Below are 22,012 nucleotides of genomic sequence, written 5' to 3'. Positions count from 1 at the left end.
CTCGTGATATCGACTGGTTGATATTGATTCTATTGTTTTTTTCGACCAAGATTGCCTAAAATTCACTTACCTAAGAAACTAATATTCTATCTATAAATGTACCACTTACCGATTAACACTTACACTGTAAATACAATAACAGATTAAAATTGCCACTGTGTCAACAACGGAATTTATATGGTTTTATAATAAACTAACAACCGTCTCAGGATGAAAAGGCAGGTCAGTTAGCCCATCGTGACAAATTTAATGATAAATTAGTCACAATAGTTTCCAGAAACTATCCTCCGCACCCATAGATGCACGTGTAGAATTTCGTGAAGATTTCCTGATCTAATCTGCAGTATATATTGAATCTCTAGGTATGTAACTCGTCTATTGTCTTGGATCAAATTTTTCACTGCTAACACGTTTTCTTCCGTAACAGCCGTCAAAGAGCTGACCACTTCTTTCTTCATCCCCCAAAGTTAGTCGACCGCGTTTTAATTCATTATATAAATATTACACGGCTCCTTTAGAAGGGTCTTCATGCATGAATGCCATTTGAAGTCTATCGTACGGTTCGTCCGGTTTCAGGCGACACTTAAAATCGTAAAAAATCATAGCGCGAAAATATTCTCGACGCAAATCCATTTTTCAAAGAGAAACGGTAATTTCAATTAGCTCGCAAAAAAATGTGGAGGGAAGTTTTGAATTTAGAACGTACCTATTTTTACTTAGAAGTAATCATATGTTTAAATAAATTATAAGTGGCCAGTCTCATTGCATAAAAACTTTTCCTCGCAATACTTTCTGAGTGACCTGGTATCTGACCTGGTATCATAAATTATTGTTATCTCTCAAAATATTTATTTAATTTACATTTACAAAAGGCCAGCAGCACACCTGCAATGCCGTAGGTGTTGTGGGTGACCATGGGCGGCGGTAGTCACTTACCATCAGGTGAGCCGCATGCTCGTTTGCCCCTGTGTTGTAAAAAAAAAATAAAATTTATATGTATGCACCGCCATTTACCTACTCGCTCTATTAAGCGTAACGTTTGATTGGTAGAGAATGCCATTAAATTTTTGCCAGGCATTAAATCCGCCCTGTAGACATATTTTAATGTGTGCAAAAGTATAAATAAATAAATAAAAAACAATGTGTGCAGTTTTGGTGGATCTTTAATTTGAGGAGGTATTTGTTGAATATAAAATATAGTCTAATAAAAGTACTTTATACGTACTTAACATACTGTTTACTGATAAATGGTAAAATGATAAGACATATGGTAATTATATGGTAATGCATAATATGTTAACATAACACACAACTAATACATATACTGAGCTGGTCGATTGCAGAACTTCGAACAATATTCGTGAAAATATTTAAGCCAAGAAAAGTGAAGACAATTGCCAACGTAATCGTGCAGGTAACACAAACACAAAAGATAGACAAATTCTTCATACGAATACTTATTTTATAAGTTGAAATAATATTAAACTTGATTTATTATAGATAGATAGATAAAAACTTTATTTGAATCATTTATGACACACATAAATTAACATCTGAATTCATACAATCAAATTAATTGCATTTTTTTTTTCAAATAAAACAAAAGATAAAATACAAAAATATGTTTTCGCAATGTGTGTCGCAGTGGCCCAAATAGGCTTAGTGATAATTTTGCTTAAAAGCAAAGCACTAATTTTCAGCTGTAGCTTGAAGTTAGACTATACGGAAGGCAACGATTGAGATTTTATATTTACCCACATTTACCTACAAAGCAGTCGCTGCCAAATATTTATTTATTAAAATATTATAACATTACGAATATTTTAGTAGGTAATCTATTTATATAAATGAAAATAAATGGTTGTATATGTTGCTAAGCATAAAATTCAAGAATGGCTGGAATACTGAGCCAATAATCACTACGTTATACCAATTCGACTATTAAAAAAAAAAGGTTCTTATGAAAAGTTGAAAAAATTTACTATTGAAGAATGTAAAGACCCTATTCTCCCATAGAGACTTATTTATACGTAGATGGACTGACATAGACATAGTTCAATAGCTTCAGAATAATGTCTATCGGATCCATAGACGTAATATAACGTGCTGATAAGGGAGGGGGAGACTGACCCGACCTTGGATTATAAAGTAACCTAAGCCTATACCCTAAGGTCGTGTCAGTCCCTCTTCTCCCTTAATTACATTTATGATTATAGTTCTATAAGTACATATACACACACAAACAATAATTATAATAAGAACTTTAATGACAATGTATATTCAGCTTTCGGTCTTTATTACATTCGTAAACTTGTCATGTGATTTTTAAACTACAGGTGCTAGAATGTAAAAACAAAACAAAAATTTAATTTAAATAAATGATAGTAAAAGAATCTGCTGTACGATACTGCGCTACGTTTCTGCCTTAATACTTGTTTCATGAAATCATTTATAACAGTAAAAATATGACGCTAACGAAAATATCTATATTTTTAAAATCAATTGAGCTGATGCGTAGGGTCCGGGACAGCTCTAACGCTATCCTAAGGGTATTTGCGGACCGTCCAGACTGCCAGTATTTGAATCGTTGCAGAATGATTCATATACTGGCTAACATAAAAAAATAGGTTAAGTTAATGCTATTAAAAAAAAAAATATTTAATAATTTATAGTTGGTGCAAATTAATATTGTTAAAATTTTGTGGGCCCTGGTTGCCTTTATTAAATTATTATTATTATTATTAAAATATAAAACGGTATTTGTTAACATCTTAAAAGATTTTTATTGTTTTAACAGAAAATATTATCTTAATTAATGTTCAGCAGCGCCGATGTAAAATGATCGGCATAAAATATCTTGAATCTTGATTTGTTGTAGGCAGTTACAAAACAAAAAAAGGCAATGTAGAATTCAATATCAATGTTATATATATTTTTTTATATTTCTTATAAGTCGCGCAATAACAATTAAAATTAAATTGAATACAAATATATTAATCGTTAATGTCTTTTATCTAGACGTTATAGAATAAATATTTTTTTCTTTTATATCAAACACATTTTTTTAATCAATGTCATAGTTTATATAAAAATAAAATAAATTTACTTCTTACTTGTTAATATTAATTAAAAATATAAGTAATATAAGTTCACCAGAGATTTAGTGATTTAACTATTGAGTGAATCCAACTAACAAAGTTGAAGACCGACACCATCTGATATTTTGATTGAGATTGCGAAGTTCTACAGACACACAACGTCGTTTACATCACGTACTATATGCGAATAACGACCAAAGAACTAAAGTCACCCGACACTACACCGATGGTATCCGGACGTTAGTTTGCAGGACATTAAAATGGCTATTAAACATCTTAAAAACGGTAAGGCAAAGGGGGAAGACATACAACAGAGCTTCTGAAAGCAGATGGATGACCCCGTATGGGCAAACACAGTGTAGGTCAACCCTCTACTAGATGGATTGACGACCTCTCTCAATCCTTTTCCAATTCTTTAGTTATTTTTACATGGACTTGATTAATAGATAGAGCCATAGCTGGACCCATGTTTAAGGTAGGGCAAAAGAATTTTTTGAAAGGGCAGAAGGCATAATTAAGTGACTTCAAAAACACGAATCTGTCTAATTTTCTTGGGGCCTTTCATTTTAAGGTAGGGTATTGGGCCTTTTAACATAGAGCATTACCCCTCAATGTCCTCCCCCCCCCCCCCGGCTATGGCCATTTTAATAGACAATAGTGTTGTTGGAGATAAGCAGAGTATAGCAAAATATATACTTGACTTTAATTAAAATACAAATTACAAAATAATATTTCGTGTGTATTTAAAATATAAAATATTTTTCTATTATATAAATTATGTTTTAGAAATATAAAATACTAATTAAAAAATACAGTCAGACATAAATTAATATATAATCCAGCCCAGCATTATTTAATGTAATATTTTTTCTAAGGAAAAAAAAATCAGTTAATAAAACTTTAAATAAAATAAACACAAAACTTACAATAAACATTTGACTACTATTCGAGTACCGTAAGGAATTGAATCGAGTACCTGAGTATCCTGAGTAACCTGAGTATCCAGTAGGCATTCGAGTCAATACTCGAGTCAGTTTGACTTAAGACACTACTCTTAGAATCACCATTGTAATACCCATATAGGCCTGTATTTAAAAGGAAAAGATACGGACCCCAAACTTTAGGAAGTCTCAAGTTGATTGGGGATTCCCATTTACGAAGAATCTGAACACTTCTTCCCGAGCAAGAATAAATATTTTAACCATTTTCTTTTATATTATGTACGATGTATAACATCATACATAATGTAAAAAAATTGTAGGCTCAGAAGCGATTGTGTGAAAATAAAGATTTTAAAAAACATTTACATTTTGTACAAATGTCGTATGTATGGATTCTTCTATTCATCCATGTGTTTTTATTTGTATGGCAACGAATTTACGGAAATACAAACAATAATCTACTCAGATAAGATATGAAAACTAGTGTTTCGCTAATATTTGTGATTAATGTTAATGTGTAAATAGTATAATTGTTATTAATATAGATAATACTACAGTTTTCAGATATATTACTACATATCACAGAGAACAGTCGATCTTTTAGATACTGACTTGTCGTCTAGTCTAGTGCTTAATACTAATCGATAATTATGTAAGTATTATGATGTATCTACAGATTATTTATATGCTGTAAACGACTCACCAATCTATAGATACAATCTGAACTGATCGACGGAAAATAATCCAGATAAAATTAATAAAAAAATTTTAAACCAACTTATATTATTGTACCTAACAGAAGTCAGTTTATAATTATTAGATATTTCATTTTAATGTATAGATATTATATTCCGTTGATCAGTTCAGATACATTCAACATATCCATATTACTTTCAGTTAATATTTGTGTCTGGTTAGAGATGGAAACAGAGAAAAATTGTCCTTTTGAAATTAAAGATGTGCCTGCAGAGGAAATGGCTGAAGTGCATAAACATGTAACAGGTAAATATATAATGCCAAATATATACCAATCATAGAATAGCTTAATTAAAATTTTTGTTAAAAATACATTGTATACTGATAGAATATATTTTAGCAACTACGCCAAAATAGTATTTATTAATTTTGAAATTTATTTAATGTATTTAACTATTAAAAATTTATTTACATTACATTACATTTTATTATAATATATGTTTATATTATATACGATTTAATGATTCTATAAAATTTAATTAACCTTTTTTCATAGGTGTAAAACATGACTGTATTCGTATTGGTCCAACTGGCTACTTCTTCCCAAATGGGTTCAAAGAAAATTGTCTCAAAATATACAATATGGAAGTTAGACCCAGCGATGTTTTCGTAGTTACCTTCCCAAAATCAGGTGAGTGCATTGTTGTAGAATATTTCAATACTATTCAATCTTATATATATATATAGTTATATAGTTATATATATACAAGGCAATTATTAAGAGGAATACATTCAACATCATATCAACTCTTAACTGTCCACTACTGAACACGTTTGGCAGGAGAATTAGTAACCGCAGTTAGGCCTGAGAGATATTTTAAGATTTTTATTTATATCGCCTCTTATGACACCCCCGGGAAAGGAAGGGATGGCCTATTCATTGCCGGGACCAGACGTACTAAGCCGGACAGGATTACAAGTACAAGATATTTTTAGTCTTAATAATATTTTCCGGTGAATTACGTGAACGTGGAGACGTGGTAAAAGGTAATCTTAAATAAAAATCCATTAATTTGACTACCCTTATTCCATTCCATTATTTGTATGTATGCAATGTGTTAAATTTTCATAAATATTCGCAAATAGCCGTCGTCTATGTTGTATTCTATTGTTCAGATTTCCTCATTCATTCTATTCTTTCACTCTTCAGTTCTTTAATGAATGTGATTATGATTACTAATTTTATACCTATAGATCTACTAGATGAAACGGTAAACGTTGTTTTGACCCTCCCATAAGACACTAATCAAACAATATCCTTATGAGTATGTGTATGTGTATATATGTATATGACAAAATATATAAAAATGTGTATAAATCTAAATTGTTTATGTATCTAAAGTTTATATATTAGTTAATAATTTTTGTAAGTAGAGGAGGGCCCAAGACTTCACGACACAGGATACCTATTGAAGTTTTGGGAACAAAGAATAGGTATTTTTTTTACTAATAAATATTTTTATTATTAATCTCAAAAATTACCAGTTGGATTTAAAAATACTTTTTGCATTTGATAGGTAGCAAATTTTTTTAATTACTGTATATATATAGGTGCACATAGGCTAATGAAAATCATGATACGACCATATCCATTTATATTTCTGTAGCTCGGTACATCCATTCATGTCGCAATTAGCTATAATAATGTAACCTGTATGATTTATACATTCTCAGGAACAACGTGGACCCAGGAGCTTGTTTGGTTAATAGGAAATAATTTGGATTACGAGACGGCAGCGAAATCGCCTCTTGCTATACGATTTCCGTTCATCGAGTAAGTACATGTTTTTTAAGCTACTCCCATATGCAAAAGGTTTTATTTCTCGTTTTACTGCTTCTTGCTAATTACCAGCGTATGTAAAATTCATTGCTAATCTGTTTTTATTAATTAAATAAAACTATTTTTTTAGGTATAGGATGTTTTTGTATAGCCCAAATACAAAAAAGTGGATAAAAGATTGGGTACACAAAGACACTTTTATGAACCGTACACCAAATATTGATAAAATATTCAACGCACCTTCGCCCCGCTTCATCAAGTCTCACCTGCCATTCTCCCTACTGCCGCCCACATTGCTGGACACCGCGAAAGTGGTGTACGTGGCCAGAGATCCAAGAGACGCCGCTGTCTCCTATTACCACCATTGCAAGATGATGCAAATGTATGGTTTCAAAGGCGACTTTAAAGCATTCTGGAATTTATTCATCACTAATAGAGGTAGAGTACAACTACATTTGGATTAAACTAAGGTAGGCTAAACTCAGGCCGCGGACCATGAACTGAGCCGCCCAGATTTTTAAATTTGATACAGATATTTAAATTTGCTGCCAGCACCTTGATTGGCCAGATTTGATTTTATTATCAATATCAGATTTCAAACTAAAAATATCAATAAATTAGTATCACAAAAACCTCTTCTATCAGCGGCAAATATGTACATTTCATCCAGACTATTTTTTGCATATAAATTCATCACTGCACAGCAGTTGACAACGAGTCGACTCCCGAATGCGCGATCGTATCACCGCTTGGGGCGACCGCATGCCCGGTAGTCGATTATTCTCTTCGTTTATTGCAGTCTGCAACCGCTGTACCCTATATATACTTTTCAGCTTCTTCAACACATTATATATTGCGCAATAGATGCCCGTGCCGCGCACTTAACGGCCAATGACCGGTTGACCGTTGATGGGCGATCGAAAGATGATTGGGGTTGCCCAATCGAGGGCCGACCATCTGTTATTCAGCAACAGTCTTAGGTCGTCGATCTTTCTTTATGTCCCCTAGCTTGCACTCTATCCCCAAATATATAAACTCTACGTGTTTTTTTAATGGGTGAAAATAGAATGGTAACCCCGCTCGCGTTATCGGTATACGACGACAAAGCATCAGTGGAAGATGATAGGTGAGAATGAATGCAGATCAGTTGGCCCACCATGATGAATTCGACAAGACGATTTCCAGGGAGAACCGCGTGGAGGTCGATCTGAAAGAGTACATTGCTAGCAATGGGGCTATTAGACTACATTACTAACAATCCCTTTGCCTCCAACTCTGTATATTTAATAGAGCAGGTATCTCGTCACCTGCATCAAATAACGAGGACGGATTGCCTGAACAAATGCACCTCCAACTATAAAAAAAAGTCTTCATAAATCAAATTAATTGTGATATTTGAAACAAATATCTGATGTTTTAGTAAATTATAAATAAATTAAATATAATTTCATCTTTGTGCAAAATTTTAATAATTGCGAGTATACTAAGGAACATAATTTTAACATTTTATTCTTCACCTATCATTATACAAATTGAAACATACTTAAAATTTGTTTACGTCATAACCTTAGGTCATAACATAATGGCCCCCACACACATTAGGATAAATCTTCAGTATTAAATTTTCAGCCGCTTTTTCTTCATTATAGTAAATGTTTATTACAGAACTTACAAACTTTTCCATAGATATAAACATATTGATGGGTTTTTCTTATTTTGTAAGACGAATAGATAACATGTTTGCCACAGTAACTAATACAAAGTACCTACACATCTTTAGTATTAGTCTTATCAAATGTAAATGCGTAGATAAATAAAATATTTCCTTCGATATTAGTATACAATACAAAATTTATCTTTATAATGCAGCTTAGCATATATGTATATTTGATACTAAGAGCGTCTATGGAATTATCTGTTTTACACTTGACATGAGAACGTCGTGACCTTGCGTTGAGGTATATTAACAGTATACTCTGTTATGTCCATGGTACTTGTTCATGTGTATAGGCGACGGTTACCACTTTTCATTAGGTGGGCCGTTAGCTTGTTTGCCGTTCTATGTTTAATAAAAAAAAACTACAAAACTATGGATTTTAATATTTTTACACAGCTACCAAAAATGAAGTGTATAAGATTTATCTTCTATACTTATAATAAATCTGTAGAGAGGTCAATTCTGTACATGAAATATATTTCCAAAATAACTATCAGGGGGTGATTAATGATCGATGCCAAAAATGCAAGCAGTGATGTTGGGAAAACCCAAAAATAGAAAATAAAGTTAATAAAGAACGTACATTCAGAAGGTAAAAATAAACATTATTCAATTGTTTTAAAATTTTTATCTGTTAAAAACTGATAAAAATTCTGTATGCAGATAAAAAAAGAAATCAACCGTTATAGAAATAAAAAAACAGACTTCAATTCTACGACATTGACTTACTAAATTTAAATTTATCTATTCAGAAATTTCGGAGAGTTACTTTTTTTAAAAGTATTGTTTAAATCGACATCAATATCACATTCTCATTTTTTTTAAATTTCTTTTAATATACTTCGTCATAAGTCGAAATATACTAGAAGACCTCAGATCTCAGATTGTTAGTTCTAATTGGACGACACCAAACTTTTGTCAGTCTGTAAAGTCCCGACCTAGGGTGTAAGGGATTATTAGTAATGCGGATTACTAGTCCTAGTAGTTAGCAATATACTCTGTCAAGTCGACCTCCACGTAGTCCCCCCTAAAAACCATCGTACTGAATTTCAGGTGTATTCTTCACAATGGGCTAATTGACCTGCCTTTTCATTGTTACCTATCATCCATCACTGGTGTTCCGCCAGCGTATGGCGTTAACGCAGGTGGGACTCCATTATCATCTATAAAAAACAATTCCCGACTAAATCATCGTCAACGGCCATAATATAAACACTGGCACAAGGTCTGTTTAGTTTGCAACTTGATGGACTGTGCTAAAGATCAAGTGATATTCATTATAATTAACAGAATTTTGTTTTTTTGGCAGTTGATTGGACTCCGTATGAAGGACACATCAAAGAAGCGTGGGAGAAAAGGCATCATCCCAATATGCTATTTCTGTTCTACGAAGATCTCTGTAAGGTTAGTGTTATAAATTAAAAATAACATATTTGTTAACACTCGTACTTTAAATGTGAAATTGACTTTGTCAACTAACTTCAATAAGAAGTAGAGTCAACTAACTTTCAAAAAGAACTTCAAAACTCTGTCTGTTATCAACTAATTTGAAAAATTACTTTTTTTTATTTGAAACAACTTTCTTACAGATTGGTCTTATAGAAATTTCATCTAAATCTGCTTGCTCAGTTGTTTAGTTTTGAACGAAAAAAAAAAAAAACTGGTTTTGGCACAGTTTTAATTTTTTTCTCTTGTAGAATACCATAAATATTTGTTGAATCTTATCATTATAAATTTTGATATACATACATATATATGTATGGAGTATGTTTGGAATGGAGAACATAGACTGCGTTTTAACGGCGTTATGTTAAATGAATAAATGATAAATAAATTTTAGATACCTACGCACTAAATTGTTTAATATGTCATTGTACAATGATCAAAAGGGTAGGGGTAACACGAAATCCAATACCAGTACTTGCCTACTTCAAATCTGAAATACTTTCTTCAAAAATTTGGTGTGTAAGTAAAAAATTAAAAGTAAAAATAGGATAATGGTATATTTCTAAGTATCGTCAGTCTCAAAACTTGAAATCAAACGTATTAAGTAGCGTATGGTAAGCTTTTATAAAAAAAACCCCTACTGTCCTAGGCCTATATTTTTATGACGACAAGACATCTGCCGTCTAAAGTATTATAATCTTGCTTGACTGCAATATGAAGTACAAAGTATTCTATAATATTGCTATTGTTCATCAGATAGCCTATCAGTTAGTTTGCCATTGCATATTACATAAAAAAATCTGTTTAAATAAGGCAACTCTTCTTGAAAATAAATTGCTTTTGAATTATAATTTGCTTTTGTCAGGATTTGCCAGCAGCAGTACGCCGAGTAGCAAAGTTTCTCAACAAGCCGTTGACGGATGATCAAGTGACGCGACTCTGTGACCACTTACACATCGATAACTTCAGAAAGAATAAGTCCGTCAACTTAGAAATGCTGAAAGATATCGGTTATATAAATAAAAATGACCACTTCATTAGGAAAGGTAATTTATCATGGTAGAAACATACGTATTGAAATCCAAATTATTACCATGCCTCTACTAGTGTAACATGTTTTCCAAAAAAACCTATTGATTCAGTCGTTCTAATTGAACAGGTGGATGCTCCTCGTGTTACTACGTTCATAAATTTTAAGTTATTATCGACCGTATTTTTTTGGAAAAAAGGTTCAGTATCCCACGTAGAGCGTTTTCTCAACAGAATGGTAATGATTTAGATTTCATAATATTTATATAAAGTGTGTTATAAAATTTCTTTATGCTTATATGACTACTGTCAATTGACAGGCAAAGCGGGCGGATGGCGCGAGCACTTCGATGAGGAGATGACGCAGCAAGCTGAGCGCTGGATGAAGGACAACTTGGGGGGCACTGGCATACACTTTCCTGAAATTAACTAATGATTTACTATTCATGAGACAAAAACCTTTACTCAAGTTAATAAAAAAAAAAATATATTGTACAAGTAATTATAAAAATAATAAGTGCAGAGTAGCTTATGTATATAGATAGTATACTACATACAATTTAACAGTGAAAAATTCAAAGGTGTTTTAGAGCAAGTATGGGATATTCTGCTAAATATATAATATGTTTAAATAGGTATTTTTGCATTTTCTAGTACCGTCAACAGAAGGGTTATTTGCACTTAAGGAAGACTAATCATTAATCTAAACGTCAATTGGTAAAGAACGTTAAGTGCTGTAAATGTTCAAAAAATGGGCCCATTGGAAACAATACCATCTAGCACACATTTCTAAAATACATCTAGATAGAACTTTTTCATAAGTAGTAGAAGTAACACTGACCTAGCTAACATTTTATTTGATTTTAAATATAAAGAAAATAAAACAAGAACCTAAAGTACAATCTCGTTTTCTTTAAAAATAGTACCTGGTATGGCAATCACTTTACTTGCACTTTATTCTTTATTCTTTATTGTACACAAAAGGTTATTGAAATGTAAAAACAAACATAATAGTGCACATTACACTTATGATTAAAACTGATGCGTGTTACGATATTTGTTATAATTCTTATTGTAGTGGATATAAATCGCGTTACATAATATACAATTGAAAAATTAAAGGTTTTATTGTACTACTTTTATTACTGTTATATGTACACCCGGCTCGAAGTTGTAATTTCATCGCTGTATTTGGTTTGATGGGTGGGATGTAGCAGTTAATTTATAGGGTACAGAAAAATAACACCTGAGTCCTCAGGCATTGGCAACGCTTGGAGGGTATCATGAGCGAAACAGTATACTCTATTACGTCCATGGTATTGCTCATGTCTATAGGCGACGATTACCACTTTCTATCAAGTGGGGCGTCAGCTTGTTTGCCATTTTAAGTTGCATAAAAAAAATACTAAGCGTTTATCTAAACAAGCTTGTTTGCCATTCTAAGTTGCATAAAAAAGTCGATTGCTTGGGTACCTCTGTCCCATTCGTGTTTCTACCGTGAAGCAAAAAATGCTAAGCGTTTATCTAAACAAGTGATGCATACATCGTAAGTATACCCAAAAATTAAAGCACCATAAATTATTAATCGATTTAGTATCAACTTACAATCAATAATTTGTGTTGTTACTTCATGATGTAACGATATAAATAATATTTACTATTTCCTTTTACAATTTAATATCAAGTATAAGTCTGAAAAATCTGTACAAATGTCATAAAAACAAGATATATATAAGAAACAATTCATTGATTGTTTGTAATGAGTAAACTAAAAAACGACTCAACTGATTTTAAAATTCAGTAACATAGGCTTTATATATTTTTTTTAATAGAGAATTTTACGAAAATTATATAAATATAACCCAAAGTATCAAACATTTATCGATTAAGTTTAATATAAAGTTTATTTCAGAGTGATAGACAGAAAGATAAATTAGATCTTTCTGTCTATCTCGCTGAAATAAACAAAATATGTTTTCTTTAAATACATATGAAAATATATAAGAACATAATGTAATCATAAAATATCGATGGACGAATTATTTATCGATTTTCGACTAGATGGTACTTTTAATTATATATAGTTTAAACAATTATATTAATCTCATTCAATAATAAAAATCATACAAGTAAATTATTTTTCATATAAGTATACTGTTTTGATTAAAAATATTTTGGTCTTTGATATCGATATTTAGACAATATCGCCCATCTCTATACTGTCTATATATAATTAACGCTTTATACTCTATATATTGTTTATTCAATACGTTGCTAGCAGTTGGTGTTTTCTTGTAATACTCGTTTAACGATGGACGATAACTTTCCTTGGGAAATAAAAGATGTTGTACCAGAAGAAAGTATGGATATTCCAGGTAAACAACTAGCTTGAGGTTTGAATTAAATAATTTTAAACATCGTCTTTATGGTTTTTATATATTTTCTATGGTCACCTTCATCAATTGAAATCGCTACCTCGTGCCAGTGGTAATTTTTTTTTTAATTTTTTGGTTCTACTTTTTTTAATTTTTTGTTAAATTCGCATTCGGAAAAGCTTAAAAAAAATAAAAGAACCGCAAATCCTTATCAAAATCTGATCCGCAATTTTGTTCCACTAGTTGTAGCTTGAAACCCTAATTCAGTAATGAATAATAAGTTAGAATTTCGCAACGTATCTATTAAATTCACTACACTAATGGGTTCCACTTCAGATAAACCACAGTGTAATTTAGAACTGGTTATGGCTAGTAGGACTAAATTTAAATACTCCTTTTTTTATACCTGGTCAATGTATTTCGATATGGTTAAAATAAAATGCATATTATTATTACTATTACGCTTTCAAAAAAATAATATTTACACGAATCGAAAGAACAAGTCTACAGCTACACCATACATTTTCAAAATAAGAGTTTTTTTTTTAATGGATGATAATGGAACGGTAACCCGCCTGCGCTAACGGTATACGCTGGCGGTGCATTATTGAGGGAGGATAGTTGAGTATGAAATTACAGATCAATTAACTCATTGTGATAAATACACCTGAAATTCAACTACATAGTATAAAACAAAGTCGCTTCTCGCTGTCTGTATGCTTAGGTCTTTCGAACTACACAACGTGTCTTAATGCGGTTTTCATTAATAGATAATTTAAGAAGGTTTTTAAGTATAATACAGAACATAACTGGCATACATATGGTAATAACCAAGCTTGAACTTGATATTCACTTTGACAGTCACTCTGTGTTCATGTCTAAATTAAAAAGTTGATGTTCCTCGCGATTATGTTTTGTTTATTTATAATTTAATTTAAATTTAATTGAAGTAATTTAATCATATGTGTATATTACGAAAATTTTTATTCATTTGATAACATTTAATAATTTAAATTTATTTTATTTTAATTTGTCTTAAATACAAAGCATGCTGTGGTTGTCTCTAAATGTAAAAACGGTTAGGTACTTAGTCGTAATCCACTAGCATGTTATTATTGAAATGCTTCGCTGTATTTTATGTTGGTGATCCTATAAATAAATAAATATAAAAATCGGATTCGTTCTTAAAAAAAGGTTAGAAAAAGTTGAAAGCTGCTTTGAACTGTTGAGTTAGGATGGACAATGTGTTAGTTTGATATTTAATATTATAATTATAACAACAGCAAATATGTTCGAATGCAAGGAATATGTTCGAGTGTCTCCTTACAACTACCTATTAAAAAGACAATATAGAACAGAAAGTAATAAGATTTACAACATGGAGATAAGAACCAGTGACACCTTCGTGTTGACTTTCCCAAGATCAGGTTTGCATTTACAGTTTTTTTTTTCGCGAAATGTATTTAAGAAAATTATATTTAAATACGCAATAAAAACAGCTGTGTGGTCTCCGCACAAGATAGGCCACCCCTTTCTTTCCTGTGGGTGTCGCAAAAGACGACAGAGGGAATTTAATAATTGAAAAATAGGCAACAGTGTCCTTAAAATATCACCAAAGCCCAACTGCCAACTTGCCTGTCAAGGATGGCAAAAAAATAGGCATTTTTTAGGGCAATCCAACTGTTGAAAAGTGGTAATCGACGTCTATAGACATGAAAATACATTATATTATACCACTCTGATTCTCTTATAATTATTTATAGTTTAAACATTTGTTAGGTACGACGTGGACACAGGAACTAGTTTGGATATTGAGCAATGATCATGACTATGAAACTGCTATGAAAATTCCGCTCATTCTTAGGTTTCCATTACTCGAGTAAGTGACTAGTTAATATTATTTTAATAATTATATTTTGTTGAGTGTTTTTATCACAATACATATAAACGGCAAATTTTTTGGCAAAAATTTTGTTCGATCCTTATCTACTTTACTTTTATTTTTTTTATGCAGTATTCCACTTCCTTGATTTTACTCAACATAAATAATTCATTAATTATGATAACTTAAGTGTTTTTTTTATTGTATGAAAATGGTATGGTAACCCCGCCTGCGCTAATGGGATACGCTGGCGGGGCACCAGTGAAAGGTGATCGATGAGGATGAAAACAGGCCAATTAGCCCATCATGATGAATTCATCAGGAATTAATCATGATAGTTTTCAGGGGGAACCGCGAGGAGGTCGACCTGGTTGGATATATTGCTAGCAATGGGATTCTTAGTCTCCATTACTAACAATCCCTTTTCCCCCCTATAAGTTAAGTGTTATGTACTCATTTTTTTTTATCCTTACAGGAGTTCAATAATTTTTAATGATACAATAATGTGGAAATTATTGAACGAAGGCATAAACATCGACATAACGGAAAAGAATGCTAATTTAGAATTTATGTCAATATCGGCGAAAACACTTGAGACTTTTCCTTCGCCGCGATTCATAAAAACTCACTTGCCGTTCTCTCTTCTGCCACAATCAATTCTAGATACAGCCAAGGTCGTATACGTCGCCCGTGATCCAAGAGATGTTGCCGTCTCTTATTATCATTATTTCAAATTGTACAAGCGGTATGATGGCGAATATAAATCATTTTGGCATTTATTTATAAATGACAAAGGTAATTATATTTTATATTTGCTTATTATGTCTATAATCTATTTTTCTTTACTTAACACTTTTAATCATTTAAAAATAAAATAAAGAAGTAGTATTGCAACACAATATAAGTATAATCAATTAATAATTATAAAATCCAAGCTAATATTACTAAAAATGAAAACATTAAAGCGATTTATTGTATTATTTAATTGATTTTTACAATAAATAAAAGGCAGTGTTCTGAATGGGTGAATAATTTTTAGTTCACTACTTATTTTTGTTATATTCTGTTAGCATGGCAACGCGTTCATTTCTCGGTTGCCAGTATTAAACTTACTTTACTAATGATTGTATACTTACCTAGATTATTTACCATATATTACCTACCTATGGAAAAACAAATTATACATATTTAACACAGTAAATATTATCCCATTAATCCTATTAATATCACAATGAAAAGTTTATTTAGTTAGTTTATTTAATTAGCCTATTTAAATACCACTATTACTTATACTGCTTATGCTGTGATACGAAAAAGGTAACCAAGTTTTGTTGAAATTATCATAAAAATACCCTCTAAATTATTTTAGTAACAATTAGAAACCTTCAATCAATAAGTATTTTGTCTTTTAGGATAGTATTATCTAATAACCCATTAAGTAAACTAAATTAAACACATTAAGGCACCTGGACGTTGAGATTAGGATACATCTGAGTAAATTCTAGTTACTCGCCAATTTCTAACTTATTATTATTTCTATTTTTTTTTCTTTTTCTCTGTTGTGATTTTTTTTTCATTAGTGCCGAGAACGCCGTTTACTGCACATACTCGTATAAAAGAAGCATGGGAGAAGAGACACCACCCCAATCTTTTATTTTTGTTCTATGAAGAACTTATCAAGGTTGTCTTTTTATTTTATTTTTTTTAATACAAATAAGAGTAAGTAAATATAGTGTATCATCATTTACATATTTATAGCTTTACATCCTATTAGATGCGATCGGTTGTCACCACATCCGGTCATATCCTTTCCGATCCGATCCGATGCGAGCACTTTGTTGGAAAACATCCTTAAATGGAATGGTCACCCTGCCTGCGCTGTCGGTATACCCTACCGGGATACCTCTAAAAACCATCACGATGAATTAATGGAGTCGGTTGATTAGTTGGTTCTAGGTTCTGTCTCGAATTTATTACCCGGTTCCTCAAAATACAGGGTATCCTGTCTCGAGGACCGGGCGATAGGTGTGATTGTTGGCGCTTTAAAAAAATTAACCACAATGGTTTCCAGGAGAAACCGTGTGGAGGTTGTCCTGACATTGTTAGCAATGGAACCATAAATTCCCATCACTAACAGTCTCTCTCCTTCTGCCAACGTAGTAATAGTAAACTAATATCTTCCACTTATGGAGAGAATACCCAATAGTGGGATTTTAATGGGTTGTTATAGTCAGCTTAACTTAAATAAAACTGAAGTCGTAATAGTTTTGCTATAGAGTATAATTACCAGAGGGAGACTTCGTACAAAAATCAATTGCTTGGGTACCTCTGTCCCATTCGTGTTTCAACCATGAAGCAGTTGTGTTCGCATGGCTGTGTTTCGGTTTGAAGGGTGAGATATGGCGTGAATTTACTGGGTACAGAGGAATAATACCTGAGTCCTCAGGAATGGTAACGATGTATCATGAGCGAAACAGTATACTTTGTTATGTGCATGGTAATGCTCATGTCTATAGGCAACGGTTACCACTTTCCATCAGATGGGCCGTCAGCTTGTATACCATTCTAAGTTGTATAAAAAAAATGTGCTCATACACATGAACGAATACTTATTTTCTGCAACTTAAATTAGCAAACAAACCGACACTTCACTGCTGTATAGAAACACCAACGTGCAATAATCAACATCACTGAACTGTAAGCGGCAGTACCGTTCATGTGCTGTCATTCCTGAAGATTAAAGTATACTTAACAAATGTGTAAGTAGGTAAATATCTAACCATTTCACTATCATATTCCATCACTAACTATATCCCATGACTTTATTTACATGATCAATATATAACTAGATCAATGATCATTATAACTAGAGTCTCCGATTGGGGACGACAAAACTTAGTTAACCCCGCTTTTTTCACCGCTAAGAAAACCCCATTTGCTGTGGCTCCACAGTTCCAAGGCACGTCTCTTAACATCTCTAAAAGCATTGGGATCCTTGGTGTCGACATCTCTAGTGATGTACAATTCCGTTCTCGAAAATATAGAAAAACATGTGCTCAACGTGCATCATAATGTGCAAATCAAATCCGGCCCCACATGAACTGCTTGAATCTTTCGACTCGTTGCAACGACGAGCTATGAGAATTGTCGATGATCCCAGGCTCTCAAGCGGTATCGAACCCTTGAGTCTTAGGAGAGATTTTGCTTTACTCTGCGTATTCTACCGCTTGTACAATGGATCGTGCTCAGAGGAATTGTTCAATATGATCTAATCGACCATCCTCATGTCCTATCATTGGTCGCGTACTGCGCGGTTCCACGAACACTCAATGGAATGAGCTAAAGAGACTACAGCATGTATATAACTATTACAGATGTTCATAGGCTTTATTGGGCCGTACTTGAATCAAAATATCAAGTATTCTGTGTGTTAAATTAGAATATAATCTACCAATATACCAAGTTTAATTCAAATACATTAAGTAGTTGTTCCGTGAAAGAGTAACAAACATCCATAGACGAGTGAGACAAAGATGCCCATGTATACTATATAGACTCTTCATAGACATTATATAGACTTCCATATTAAAATTATAAAACTACCTACATTTTTACAACCAGATAATTGACTTTTAGCTGTTGGATATTTGTAATATTGTTACATATATTTGTTATAGGATTTACCAGCCGTGGTGCGACGGGTTGCAAATTTCCTCAATAAGCCGGCAACTGAAGAGCAGGTGTCACGGCTCTGTAATCACCTATCTATAGAGAACTTCAGAAAAAACAAGGCTATCAACCGTGAAGATATGAAAGCATTGGGATTTGGCGATCTTGATAAACACTTTATCCGAAAAGGTATTTTAATTGAAATTTAAGTTTTAACTTAATTTTATTAATTTAAACGGTGTAAATTATAACCGATTTAAAAAAAGAGGCTATGTTAACATCGCACCTCCTTTTTAAAGCTCCGTAGAATAAAAAATCTACAGTATGGTAATATGCTTTTCTGTCTTTAATCTACGCTTTGTAAATTTCATAAATTAGGAATAATTCCTGTGGCGTTCTCTTTATACGGTTAATTTTATTCTATCACATGAGAAGTTAACTATCCACTGTTGAACTCCACTCCCTATTAGGGGTTTTGCCATGAGTTGCCGTACTTAGTCAACGGGTTGGCAACCACAGTTAAACTTTAGTGAGGTTTAAATTTTACTAATTGATGCTGTTGTTGACATATTATTTTATTGTATAATCGAACCGTGGAAAGATCGCAGGTACTGATCTTATTAATATCCCAAGTCATAATCGATTGATAGACGAATGTGTAAAAACTTCACTATCACAAATATCTAGCTATTCTTAATCTATGTATTCTATGTATTTGTAAATTTATGTATATAATCTATGTTGCCATATCAACTATTTCAATGGGTGTTTAAATTCTAAGTGACAACTTACTCTGTGATATAATATGATATGATAAACTATACAATGATCTTAATACGTTTACAAAATATGAGTACTAGACTATTAGTGAACTTAATCTAACAACTTTAGTTGAGGGTATACGGTTGTTTAGTTATCCCGTCCTTGCTATTTGATACGGGCAATAAGATGCCAATATAAATTACCCACTTTGATTATTAGTAATGAAGACTGAGAATCTCATTGCTAGCAATATACCCAACCAGGTCGACCTCCTCGCGGTTCTCTCTGGAAACTATCATGGGTAATTCCTGATGAATTCATCATGATTGGTTAACGGACCTGTTTTCATTCTCATCTATCACCTTTCACTGGTGCTCCGCCAGCGTATCCCGTTAGCGCAGGCGGGGTTACCATACCATTTTCACCCATAAAAAAACTACCTACTTTGTTCTAGTATTCGTTATGTGATCTTTGATCTTATAGTTTAAATCGAAATGAATAATATGCTGACGCAGGCAAGGCAGGCGGATGGCGCGAGTACTTCGACGAGGAGATGACGCAGCAGGCTGAGCGCTGGATGAAGGACAACCTGGGGGGCACTGGCATACACTTTCCTGAAATTAACTAATGATTTACTATTCATGAGACAAAAACCTTTACTCAAGTAATATTGTACAAGTAATTATAAAAATAATAAGTGCAGAGTAGCTTATGTATATAGGTGGTATACTACATACAATTTAACAGTGAACAACTCGGTAATGGGTGTTTTAGACCGAGAATGGGATATTCTGCTAAATATATTTTTTTAAATGTGCATATATTGATGTGTTGTATTAGGAAAATCATATTCTAAGCCACATTTTGAGAAATATTGAATAAACCGTTTTTGTTATGAAAATACAATATAATATTATTATATGTTGTATTATTTACCTATCTAAATAAAACATACGTTAATCTACATGTATCTATGTAGTAAATGCTAGTTAGAAGAAAATTTATATAAACAAAATTATCCCACTATATCAAATCACATAGAAAACCCCATAAAGGCATATTTTTAATATTAACTGTAATCTTCATTTTACGCGCAATTTAATAATTGAATTGTAATAAAATACAGCAGCTATTTCTTTTTAATATATTCTATTTAATGATATTTTAACGTTATTCGAAAAATTATATTTCGGCTAGCTGACCCGGCAAACTTAGTGGTATGAAATAATCTTTACCTATTCTCATACCTACCTTATATATTATAAAAAAATGCATAAAAATCGGTCGAGCCGTTTAAGAGTGCTACAAACTTTATATTGATGAATCGCCGCATGCTTCCGGCATCACTTTATTTCCTGCGGATATCGTAAGGGGTGGATAAAGGAACTTAATAGTCGAGAGATGGGCAGCACCGTCCCTTTAAAACATCACCAAAGTATAAATGAGATTTCTAATCCGCCTGCAAAGCCTTGGCGACTACTAGCAAAACCCCTCAATGGCAATGGCCATAGTTAAAGGCCTATGTTCAGTAGCGGGCAGTTAACGGCCGATACAAAATATATATAGATTATATTATTTTGCCATGTGATCCTGATATAGAATAGGCTACCCCTTCCTTTCCCGTGCGTGTCATAAGAGGCGACTAAGGGAGAGCGAGGGATGAGGAGTAGCGTCTTTCTTAAAACATCTCCAAAGCCTAACTGCGGTTGCCAATCCGCATGCCAAGCATAACAACTACTGGCAAAATCCCCCTAGGGGGATATTTATGGTCAGCAATGGATAGTTAAAAGCTGATATGATATGATGATATTATTTTATTAAGCGTTTCATCAAACCGTTTTCGCCTAAAATTAAAAACATAGCAAATGTACTTATTCGTGTATAAATGTACTTATTGTACTTATTTATTTATTACAATTCAGTATATAAAATTTACTTTATCGCATAATTCCTCAAATATGATACATAGTTACTGTTTTTGTACGTGAATTGTATTGTTAACTGACTTCAAAAAAGCAGGAGGCACAGACGAGCGCCAAAGTCATCTGGAGACATGGTTCAACTGGAGTCCAAAAAGTGTGGAGAGCTGAGTAACATGCAGAACAGTGACTGTTATAATATTAATCATGAGTCAGACCTTATATGGAGTGATGTCATAGTCCAGGAGCTCCTTCCTGCAAATGTACACACTCCTGGACACCAGCTTAGTCCTTTTGATTTTGTCCAGAGGTGTCCTATGAGAATTATCTACTATCCTAGGTTAAAAGGCAGCATCAAGTCTCTTAATATTAATCACAAGTCCGACCTTATATGGAGTGATGTTGTAGTCCAGGAGTTCCTTCCTGCAAGTGTACACACTTTAATTTTTAACCGATTTAAAAAAAGAGGCTATGTTAACATCGCACCTCTTTTTTAAAGCTCCGTAGGAAAAAGGACTAAGCTGGTGTCACCAGCTTAGTCCTTTTGATTTTGTCCAGAGGTGTCCTATGAGAATTATCTACTATCCTAGGTTAAAAGGCGGCATCAAGTCTCTTAATTTAAAGCAAGACTTTGCTTC

At 32.6% G+C, this 22,012-nt stretch overlaps 1 protein-coding gene across 5 annotated transcripts; it reads left to right on the top strand.

Moving 5' to 3' along the window:
• Positions 1 to 1,307: 1,307 nt before the first annotated feature.
• Positions 1,308 to 20,123, top strand: LOC113513831 (sulfotransferase 1C4-like). Of its 5 annotated transcripts, none has more exons than XM_052901571.1 (9): positions 4,699 to 4,840; positions 4,937 to 5,041; positions 5,292 to 5,426; positions 6,470 to 6,569; positions 6,706 to 7,013; positions 9,602 to 9,696; positions 10,604 to 10,784; positions 11,088 to 11,096; positions 19,980 to 20,123. In XM_052901571.1, exons 2-9 carry the CDS (start codon positions 4,960 to 4,962, stop codon positions 20,081 to 20,083), a joined length of 1,014 nt encoding a protein of 337 aa, XP_052757531.1. In that variant the 5' UTR covers positions 4,699 to 4,840; positions 4,937 to 4,959; the 3' UTR covers positions 20,084 to 20,123. The 5 variants fall into 5 exon arrangements, with proteins under 5 accessions (XP_052757528.1, XP_052757530.1, XP_052757531.1 ...); XM_052901569.1 differs by lacking the exon at positions 19,980 to 20,123 and adding an exon at positions 11,422 to 11,880 and having other exon boundaries at positions 11,088 to 11,236; XM_052901568.1 differs by lacking the exons at positions 4,699 to 4,840; positions 19,980 to 20,123 and adding an exon at positions 1,308 to 1,414 and having other exon boundaries at positions 11,088 to 11,881.
• Positions 20,124 to 22,012: the final 1,889 nt, after the last annotated feature.

This window comes from Galleria mellonella, unplaced genomic scaffold (genome assembly GCF_026898425.1).
Source record: "Galleria mellonella isolate WM207_F2 unplaced genomic scaffold, CSIRO_AGI_GalMel_v1 utg78, whole genome shotgun sequence".
NCBI classification, from domain to species: Eukaryota; Metazoa; Arthropoda; class Insecta; order Lepidoptera; family Pyralidae; genus Galleria; species Galleria mellonella.
Note: the sequence above shows the minus strand (reverse complement) of the source record. Positions and strands in the feature narration are given on the sequence as shown.